Raw genomic sequence first — 10,602 nt, forward strand, 5'->3', positions numbered from 1 at the left:
GATTGCAGAGTGGAACAGGAAGGAAGGAGAAACCATCCTGCGCTGGATGCTTCCTTTACCATTCCATCCTTACCAGGCCCTGAGAGACGGGTAGCCCGACTCAAGCTTCTGAGGAGAAACACGAGCCTCGCAGAGGGTGAATGATTTGCCCAAAGGCAGCCAGGCCCAGCTCCAAGGCCCTGTGGCTCTCACCACACAGAGCTGCCTCCTCAAGGGAGACTGAGCCACAGAAGGTGCTCAGTTGACCCTTTGGCCCCAGAGTCGGCCCCCCGCCCGTGACATGTGGGTTTTAACCAGCATCCAGAAGGGCTATGGCCCCTGAAATCACACACACTTAGTTATTTTTATCTCCAGTTTATTTTTTTAGACTAAGAGCAGAGTATGAAAGTCACAGCCAAAGCACTTGAAAAAGGCCCGGGAGGATGGGTGGGGCCACAGAGGGTGGGCAGGGCAAGGTCATGGGATTTGGGTCCCGGCTCAGGGCTGGAGGGGAGGGGGCATTGTTGTCTTACGGTCTCCAAAAGTGTCTGTGCGTTGCATAGGTCTTGTCTTCACAGAAGACACAAGAGGGGCCAGGGGGTCCCCCAGTGGGGGGGCCTAGCCTGGTGGGGAAGGGGTCTGAAGCTGGAAGGGGACGTCAAGGAAGGTCAGGGAGTTAAGGAGGGGGAGGAAGTCTGTCCGTCTGTACATTATATATAGAGATACAGAGTCCGTACATGCCTGCTGGCACCCCAGTGCCCATCCCTTGTCACCCTTGTCCACTGCCCGCCCCCCCAGGGGTGTCTACTTGTAAACTTGGATTCAATCCAAACCGCAATCCCGGGAGCGGGAGTGGGAGGAGGAGGACGTGCTTATTGCTGTAAACAGGGGAGGGGGGGCCGTGGGCCACCCCCTCGCCCATCTAGTCCCCTCCCTGTGTTCCGCCCCTAGAAGAGAATGAGGGGGGTGCCTCCCATGCTTGGATCTGCTCTCTCTGGGGCGTATTTGTCTCCGGTGGTGACAACAGGGGATGGTACCGGGGTCAGAGAAAGGTACCAGAGCCACAGGCCACCCGGGACCCGTGGCTGTCCCTGTGTCTGGTCCACTACAGTGCCCCACGAGGGGAGAGAGGGGGCAAAGGGCATGGGCACAGATGTATGGTGCAGACCCCGCTTCCAGCCACCGGAGCAGGGGTCCAGGCCCCACAGCTAGGCTTCTCTCGGAGAGACCAAAGTCTCCCTGCCCTTTCCCAGCCCCATGTCTCCCCGCCAAGGGAGGGGGTAGAGCTAGGAGGCCAAGAGCGTCGCGAGGAAGAAGGCGATGCCCACTGCCAGGGGCAGGCGTTCCCGCTTGGGGCTGGTCCCGCTGATGCTCTTCTCAAGCTTGGGCACCTGGGGATTCTCTCTCTCAAAGTCCTCTGTGGGCAGACGAACAGACAGCCTGGTGAGGGCGGGGCTGCGCGCGCGGGCGGGGCACGCGGCAGCGACAGCAGCAGTGCAGCCGGGACGTGAGCACCCACGGGGGCGGGGTGGGGTGGGGAGGAGGGGTCCGTGCCCCCGGAAGGCATGCAAGGTGAGCAGGCACCGGGGAGGGGGCTGCGGTTCCAGCAGTGGCCACCAGAGGGCGCTGCGCAGACTCACCCAGCACGTTGATCTTCACATGGGGGCCCATGGTGAACTGGGGGAGGGTGGGGGCCGGCTTCTCCCCGGAGTGCGATGCTGCGGGCCGGGGTGCGGGTGGGAGAGAGGAGGGGAGAGTCAGGGCCAGGATCCCCCCACCGCTACAGCTGGGGAGCGAGTCCCCGCTCCTGGGCCCCCCCCGCCCCCGGGAGCCAGGGGAGCCCCGAAGCGGGGAGCCGAGGACGCGGTCGCGGCTGGGCGCCGACGGCACTCACTGGGGGCGCAGCAGACGAACACCTTCATCCTCAGACACTTCCAGTGCGGGCTGTGCGTGGGCGTGGCTGGGGACGAGACGGGGCCTGAGCTGCGTTCTCGCGCGTCCCGCCCCTGCGCGCCGCCCCCTGCCCCGGGGACGCGGCTTCACGGCTCCCCGGCCCTCGGACACGGGTCACCGCGGCTCCGCCGTCAGCCCGAGAAGGCCCTTTGGTCCCAGCCCTCAAGAAACCCCGAGCCCTGAGGTCTCAGTTCCGGAACGCTCCTCGCGGGAGCGGTGACCCTGCGACCCAAACTTCGGACTGTCACTAAACCTCTCAGCCTCAGACGCCGTCCGAGCCGAAGCCCTAAGGCCGCCAGGCCCCACGTGGCATCCCGGGCTGTCGAGCCCAGCGACGCGGACCACGTGGCCGCCACGTGGGCCCGCCCCAGCCCCTGCGGACCCCACCCCCTGGCCGGCACTCTGACCCTCGCTTTTAGGCTCACCCCCACAACCATGGGGTTGGCCCTGCGGACCCCATCCCCTGGCTCTCACTCACTTTTCCCGGCCCCGCCCCCCCCCCGAGACCCCAGCCCGGGGACCCCACCCCCTGGCCGTCTCTCAGATACGTTCCCTAGCTCCGCCCCCGGGGCCCCACCCCCGGCCGTCCCCCAGGTACGCTCTTTAGGCCCCGCCCCGGCCCCTCGGGGCCCCGCCCCCGTCACTCGCCCCGCCCGGCCCCGCCCCCCGGCCGTCACTCACAGATGTAGTAGTACTCGTGGCCGGCGTGGAACTCGTAGCCCAGCGAGAAGGCGCTGTAGCGCTGGAACTTCTCCGAGAACTTGATGGGGCTGTGCGGGGCGTGCGGGCGGTTGCACTCCCAGCGCTTGAAGCCTTGGCTGGCGTTGCAGGTGCGGTAGCCGGCGCGGCTCACCATGTACAGCACGTACTGCTCCGCCCCGCCCCCGGGGCCCACCCCCGAGCTGTTGTAGTGGGGGCAGTAAATATCCAGATAATCGTTCACATTCACCTGCACCGTGTAGCCCTCTCGCCGCAGGCTGCGGGGGAGAGGAAGCGGGTCAGAGAGAAGAAAGCCCACGCCAGCCCTCTTCCCACGTCGCCGCTCCGCAGACCTTCCCTAGGGTCTTCGGAGCTGCCTCTCTTCTCGGTCCCTGTCCCTGTCCCCAGGGCCCTAGTGCCACCAGTCCCACGCCAGCCCTCCACGCCCACGCCTTGTGCGGTCCTTCTGCGGGCGGCCACCAGAGGGCAGCAAAGGCGCAGGGAAGCCCGGCCTCCCTCCGAAGGCGAAGAGGCGGGGGAGAAGGGAACGTACGCTCTGGTTACCACAGAAACGGCGCAGGCCCCAGCGACTCCCAGACCCAGGCCCGGATTTCCTCCGTCCATCCCCCACAATTCCCCACCGGGAGGAGTGGTAGGGGATGGAAGGGGAGGGGGAGAGTGGGAGGGAGCCCTTCCCGAGATGCGCACCCTGCATCCCCGCCCCCGGCGTGCTTTCCTGCCGCTGCCAGTCCACCCCAAGGCCAGTGAGCCAGGACCTGAGCTCACAGACGCACGTCTGGAGGCTTCGTGCATGTGCACGCACAAGTTCCGTGGCGCACACACAAATATGTCCACCGTCCACTCAGGCGGCATGCCAGGATGGGCTGACCCCAGCCGTCTCGAGCTCTCTCCCTGCCCCCTCCACCCCCGTGACCCGCCCCCCCAGACACACACCCACACACACACCCACACACCCAGGCACATGCCCTCTCTGCACTATTACTGGCAATGAAGGTCCCCGATAACGTGAGACAACAAATCGGGAAGCTAAGGGGCTCAACACCAAAGCTCCACGGGGTATCATGCCAACCAGCCAAAACTTCCATCTCTATACATCCTCCTCCTCCACCTGGCACCACTGCCCCCTTAATGGCGCGAGGCAGAGTAGTGGGCGTAGTGCCCAGACAAGATGGCTGTGCCTCGTACTTCCTCGGTCCTTGTAGGGCACACAGAAGCGGGCGCTGGGTCCCTTGTAATCCCCACCTGCCTTGCCAGTCGTCATCAAAGTGTTGGTCTTAATGCCCTCGATGGTGGTGCGGAGTGGTGCGGGGATGGGAAAAACATCTGAATGGAGAAAGAAACTCAGAGAAGCAGGAAAGAGTTTCCCCCAATTTCTTTAGGGTAGGAATGCACACGTCCTGGCAGGGAGAGAACATGGTGGACACAGAAGGCCTGGGGTACTTAGCAGCATGTCAAACCACTGAGGTCCCTAGTCCCTGGGAACTCCCTGGAGGGAGGGACTGGCTCCCCATGTCACCAAGCACCTCCCAGTGCCACAAATAGTAATTAGATCCATTAGGGAAACATGCTTGGAGGCCTCTGAATTGGGTGGAGCCTTGAGGGTCCCTCCCCACCTTACCCTCCTTGCCTGGCCTGGCCTGTACCACCCTCTCCCCAAGCACTCCCTTCCAAGCCCAGCAGTAGGCAGAGGTGAGAGCTGGTGCCTGGGCACCTCAGTGGGAATGGGCACAGCCTTCTTGAGTCATCAGGAATGCCACCAGTCCCACTTGGTTCCCACGGGAGTGATGGGTCACTTAGGCCCCTCCCTGGCCCTGGCACTCAGGTGGGCAGGAGTCTCGGCCTGGGGCACTGGGAGCAGGAAAACGGGTTAGACCAGGCCTGGCTCCTGGCGCCACCTGGGTTTGCCTCTCCATCCCCAAGTGGCTTGCCTCTCGATCCCCAACTTCCAAGTCTACTGTTCCTTCCCCACAGGCTTTGAGGAGGGGGCCACCAGTGCTAGGGGGCCAGGCCTAAAGCCACTGCACAGCCACCCTGGGGCCTCCGTCCTTGAGCCTCACCTAGGTTTCCAGCCCTGCTCTGAAGTGGCCCCTTGCTGGGGCACTGCCCAGATTCCCCTACAACAGAGCCCATTCCAGCAAGCAGTAAGCCATGGCCAGAGCTATTGGGACAGGTGACCTCAGTTTCCTCAACGGGGCGGGGCCTAGCCTTACAGAAAGGCAGCTGGGTGAGCACCTGGAAGAGAAGCCATCTTTTACCTCTCCCTGGGCTGGGTGGCAGGAAGAGCCCCTGAAATGCCCCCCAAACTGGGCATGTGGGAGGAACAGCGGCTTGTGGAATGGCTGTAGGCAGCTGGTATCTGGTGGGCAGGGGGCTGGGTGCCAGAGTCCCCAGTCAAAAGTCCCGGGAGACCTGAGTGGGGTGTCTGCTTGGCTTGGGCGCTGTAACTGAATCTGTCATCCTCCCCGCCCTGGCAGAGGAGAGGAAGGTGCCACTAGGCCCAGCAAAGCTCCACAGCTGACTCCTCCTCTAGGGCCCCAGCTCCCCATCCCTAGGGGGGAGGGGGGGACCCGGGGGCCTGGGGTGTGCCTGCCCCTTCAAACAGGTCTCTATTCTTCCTCCCTTCATCCCGTACTGGCCTCCACCTCTCTCGCAGAAAGGCCAGTGTTCACACACCCCACCTGGAGGGGTGCCCCCTCACCCCGTTATTTCGTCTCTCCCGGCTCTCACCGCCTCCGGGGCGCATTCCGACCCTTCTCTGTCACTCCTTCAGTGCCCCGCCTGCTCGAGCCTGGTGGGGTGGGCGGCGGGGGAGCAGGGAAGGAGCAAACCTCTCCCCGCGGGGCAATTAGGGGCAGGTAAACAGGGCGTCTAACAAGACCAGGGAGGAGGGAAGGCATCCCAAGGGGCGCTGAACTTGTTTAATCCCTGCCCCCACCCCTAGAAGCCGGGATGCAGAGCTAAAGAAGCGGAGGAGGGATGGCAAGACACCGACCCGGGCTCTCCTCCCCCCTAGCGCGCGGCCCCGAGGCGGCGCGCCGCTCGCTCCAGCAGGCGAGGCTGGACCACGTGCGCGCGGCGTGGGGTCCGCGCGCCCGGCTGGGGGTGGGTGGGTGGCGGGAACGTTCGCGGGGCGGCGCGTGCACGCTGACACCCCCGCACCCCTCGGGGCGCTCTCGGCGCCCCGCCCCGCCGGGTCTCGCCATCCCCGGCCCGGGGCCGGGCTTCTCCGGCCGGCGTCGGGTGGGGGAGAGGCAGCGCGCCCCACATCCCCGCCCCCCTCCCTGCGACAGCGCCGGGCGGCGGCGAAGGTTTATTGATCTGCAGCGGCGGCGAAGAGCGAGAGACCCGGCGAAAGCGAGACACACAAACGGAGTGAGAAGAGACGCGCGCAGCGAGAGGGGAGACTAACAGACCCGGGTCCCCGAGAGGGGACAGGGCGAGACACAGCGAAAGAGAGGGGCCCAGAATCGGAGAGAAAGAGGACCAGGATGGGAACGGAGGGAGGCGTGGAGAAAGGGAGAGACGTGGGGGCCGATCGGGGAGGCCCCCAGACAGCAGAGCCTGAGACGGCTCTCAGTGGCGGGCAAGGGGGTACGGGGCAGAGGCTCGGGGGCAGGGAGAATACGAGCAGAGGGAGAGACCAACAGGGACGTAGTACAGCCTCAATAAATATTTGTTGAATGAGCGTGTGAATGAAAGAGAGATCAGCAACAGAAACATTTCAGGGAGAGAGACGTAGGGAGACGGCTAGAGAAAGATGGTCCCCAGGCTTCTTGAGTTAGGGGCGAATAACAACGCCTTGCTCCGTTCTGTAAAGCAAGGAAGCGCGGGGCCAGGGGGCATACATGTGGCCATCAGCCGGTCCTCCCACCCCCACCCCAAATTCAATTCCGGGCTCAGGGGACCCCTCGACCTCACCTTCTCCTTCTTCCCTCCAGTATAGTACCCTCCATCCCTAGTTTCTGGGCCAGGTTGGGAACTGGTCTCTCCAATTACAGCGGATCAAACGGAGGGCCTGAGTGGGTGGACGAGGGGCGAGATCGGGACCGCTGTGCAGGGCACGGCCCCCAGGACTGTCAAAGGAGGCCTCTGCACGTGTCCTACAGCACCCTCCCACGTGACCCCAGGAGGCGGGGTCGCAAGACCCTCTCCACGTGACCCCAAGGGGCAGAGACCCTCAGCACGTGACAGGGGGTGGGAGCCCGGCGCCCAGCTCACGTGACCGGGGGGAGGGGGCGCGGGAGCCCTTGGCTCGGCCCGGCCCCGCCCCCAGCTCCCTGGCCCTCTCCACTCCCGGCTCCCGAGCACGTCGCTCTCACGATTTATGGGGCCGCGGCTGCCGCAGTGAGGGAGCCGGGGAGCCCGGCGCAGCGGCAACAAAGGCCGAGGAAGCGAGGCGGGGGCAGCGGCGTCCTCCCAGCCGGGTGCGCGCCCCCTCCCACCTCTGCCGGTCCAGACCTGCGGGGGAGCGGGGAAGACTGAAAGGAGGCTCCCGGAACCGGGCTCCCCCACCCCCTCCCAGGGCTTTCACCTGAGCCCAGGTGTATGCGGGGGAGGGGAACCTGATCAACAACATTCCCCCCCACACCCGGCCGTTCCCGCATACCCCTGGCTCCGGCTTACCCTAAGAACGCGGGGGTGCCCCGAGGGTGGTGGGAACCCAGGGCCCCTCACCTGCGTACTCTCCGCTCCCCGCCAGCCTCTAGTGGGGCGGGGGGAGGCGGACGTGTGAGTCTGGGGGAGGGGGACGAGCTAGATAGAACGGGGAGTCAGCCTCCAGCACCCCCCGGAGTTCTTCGAGTCCCGCTCCGGGGGGGAGGGGCCTCATCCCCACCCCCGAGGTTTCCATGGGAAGCGAGAGGGGGGCGTCGTGGGCTCATCCCCACCCCCAGTCTGACACTCCGGGCGCGAGCAGGGAGAGAGGGGGAGGCGCGGAGCCCCAAACAACAAAGAGCGGAGCGGCGAGCGGCAGCCCCTCCCCCGGGAGGTTGGGGGTCGCGGCCGCCCGGCCCTCCCGGTCCCCTCCCCTGGGGCCTCGCCAGTTGCTCCCGAGTCGCCCCCCGGAGCGGGGAGCCCGAGGCGGTGCCGCCGCCGCCGCCTAGGCAGGTGTGACAGTGACCCCCGCGTCCCTAGGGATGCCCCCAACACACAGACACACACGGAGGCACGGCGGGGAGGAGAAGACAAGGGCAGGGAGGACCGAGCAGACTGAGGACCTGGCCCCGCAGCCGGCACCCAGCCGCCGCGCCACACACCCCGGGAAACCACACGGCCGCCCTGACACCCGCCCAGACCGCGGCGGCGCCGGCAGCCACCCCAGCCCAGACGCGGCCGGCCACGCGGACAGCGACCGCAGCCCCCTCCCCGCCCCGCCGCCCGCTCCCACCCCCAGACGATCGCCGACGCAGACACACAAATCACACACTCAGACACACACGCACACTGACAGCCGCGCACGCCTGCTCACACTTGGAGCCACACGCCGTCCCCAGGCCGGGCGTGTGTGTGCGTGTGTGACACGCCGACATCTGCGGGCCTCTCTCTCTTTCACCGGTACCCCACCTTTCCATCCCCACCGAGCAGCACCTCCAGGACCCCCGCCTCGGCGACCCAGCCCAGCTCACCCCCGCCCGGCTTTTCCCCACAACCAGGGCAAACCATCTACCTTCGGTCTGAGGAGGTGCTGGGCCGGACTCCCTGCCTCAGCTCTGGACCCCACTTTTGAAAGCAGGAGTCCTAGACAGAACCCCTCGAAAGCCTCACCGCTGAAAACAGGTCATCCCTGGCCCCCCCCGGTGCGACGGCCCAGCACGGCTGAAGGGGGCGAAGATGGGGGACTGTGCGATGGGGGCACGCTATTCCGGCGGCGGTGCGGAGAGAAGAAAGGTGGGGTGCGGTGTCCCCGAGCAGCCTCCTCCGCACGGCCCAAGTGCTCGTCCCTAGACCTCAACAGCCTCTTTCAGACGCCCCCCCGCGAGTTTCGCAGACGCCCACAGTGTGTGTCCCCCTCTCCCTCGTTCCCAGCCCCCGGCCGTGCCTCCCAGGACCCCCACCCCGGGGCCCCCGGGACTTCCCGGGCCCACCGGCTCCCCCTCTCGCAGACGCGGGACGCGCTGGGCTCCCTGGGCCCCCGACTCACTGCTGGTTGGAGCTGTTCCAGTACACCGCATGCCGGTTTCCCAGCGCCCCCCCGGGCCCCTGGGCCAGCAGCGGCAGCAGCGGCACGGGCACGAGCAGCAGCAGCAGCAGCAGCGGAGCCGCGGCCATACCCGGAGCCGCCGCCGCCGCCGCCCCCCGACTGAGCCCCGCGCGCCCGGCTTCTCGCCTCCCAGCTCCCTGCCGCCGCCGCCGCCGCCGCCGCCGCCGCCGCCGCCGGCCCCCAGGCCTTAGGCCACGCCCCCAGCCCTTCCCTCCGCCCTCCGGGCGCGCCCCCGAAGCCCCGCCCCGGGCGCGCTCCCGCCTGGCCCCGCCCCGCTCGGCCCGGAGCGCGCGGCGCTCGGGAGGTGGGGACCGTGCTGTCCCCTCGGGAACAACCGGCGCGCGCCTCCTCTCTCCCTCCTAGGTTTACTTTTTGCTTCCGCGGGTCCCGGGCCTTCTGCCGCCCAGTCTCGAGTTCCCTGGAGAAGGATTAGGGAGGCCCAGACCGGGGTCTCGACCTGCTGTGAGCACATCCATCCCTGGGATGGGGTGAGGGGGATTTGAAAAGGAGCTGGGGGTCCAGGACCGCTTCATAGTAGAACTAGACAACCCCCCCCCCTTCCTTCTGAGCAGTCTGCCCTCCGCTCCCTCCATGGTCCTCTTCCCGTGTGAATAAGGGGTCGGGGGCTGCAGGGTGGAGAAGCCTCAGTGCGCACCAAGGACCTGACCGCTCCTGACCCAAAGCCCCCACCGGAGGAGCATGAGGCTTGTTTTTCCTGGAGGCGAGGGAGAGGAGCTCGCCCTGAGAATGTCCATACTGGTGCGCAGGCGAGTCAGCCCCAGAACCTACAGAGGATCCCTCGCTCACGCTCAAGCAGGGCCCGTCCAGTGCAGCCAGCGGGGTCCCCCAGCTTGGCCGCTGCTGGACGCACTGACGGGAAGGCAGATCCTGGGCTCCAGCTCTCACCGACATTGTCCCCACAGTGATGCCCAAGCACAGACCTGGCACACACACATTCATGAGAGCAGACGCAGGGAACAGAGAGACGCAGCACTGGACACAGACATTTACACACACAGGTGCCCCTGGCCAGCACATACAGGGAGTGGCGCTGAGACAACCAGAGATCTGTAGACACACAGAGACATGGGAGCACACCCCAGACCATGCACCCGCAGGGACTCACCCACAGACCCACATGCACCCTGACACCACAGTTCCCTGTTCTCCTCTGGTTCCTTCTTTGCCCAGGAAGTAGAAGTTGAGGGAAAGGGTCTAGGATCCAGACCTAGGGGGTGCCCAGCTCTCATCTCCTCTCTCTTGGAGAGGCTCGGACTAAGAGTGACCAGGTCTCAGGTCAGGTTCTGACAATCCACACCAATGACCTGTGCCCGGGGAGACTGGTGTGATGCTCTTCTCTCCTTTACTTCAGGAGAGAGGACATGCAGGCACCCTCCATCTGCTGATCCTTGGCAGGACAGGGGTCCTCAGGTGCTGCGGTGGGGGGTGTGGGGACGGTGCCATTCAGCATGGGCCTCCTGCCTAGCTGCTGCTGGGCTAGAACAGACTCTGTCCTCCCTCACTCCCCTCCTCCCCAGGAGATCTTCTCTCCCTTCTCAGGAGCCAGAAGATAAATTAGGCCCCTTGGGGTGGGAATGGGGGACTTTGCAAACAGCTCTCTCTTCCCCCAGACTCCTCACCCCCCAGGGAGATTTGTGTCACCCAAATGATGCTAACCTACCTACTCCAGGTGCCCCAATCCCAACCTCCTCCTCTGCCCCCCACACTCCCTGCTATGCAAAGGGAGGCTT

The 10,602-nt window shown here is 65.9% G+C and overlaps 1 protein-coding gene across 3 annotated transcripts; it reads right to left on the bottom strand.

Moving 5' to 3' along the window:
* Positions 1-338: 338 nt before the first annotated feature.
* On the bottom strand, positions 339-9,013 carry EFNA3 (ephrin A3). 3 transcript variants are annotated; one of them, XM_036124462.2, is made up of 5 exons: positions 8,792-9,012; positions 2,614-2,909; positions 1,874-1,939; positions 1,620-1,697; positions 339-1,396 (listed from the first exon to the last, which is right to left on the bottom strand). In XM_036124462.2, the coding sequence occupies exons 1-5, from the start codon at positions 8,917-8,919 to the stop codon at positions 1,266-1,268; spliced, it is 699 nt and encodes a 232-aa protein (XP_035980355.1). In that variant the 5' UTR covers positions 8,920-9,012; the 3' UTR covers positions 339-1,265. The 3 variants fall into 3 exon arrangements, with proteins under 3 accessions (XP_035980355.1, XP_035980357.1, XP_035980356.1); XM_036124464.2 differs by lacking the exon at positions 8,792-9,012 and adding an exon at positions 6,571-6,752; XM_036124463.2 differs by lacking the exon at positions 1,620-1,697 and having other exon boundaries at positions 8,792-9,013.
* Between the last annotated feature and the right edge of the window lie 1,589 nt (positions 9,014-10,602).

Source organism: Halichoerus grypus, chromosome 7 (assembly GCF_964656455.1).
Source record: "Halichoerus grypus chromosome 7, mHalGry1.hap1.1, whole genome shotgun sequence".
NCBI classification, from domain to species: domain Eukaryota; kingdom Metazoa; phylum Chordata; class Mammalia; order Carnivora; family Phocidae; genus Halichoerus; species Halichoerus grypus.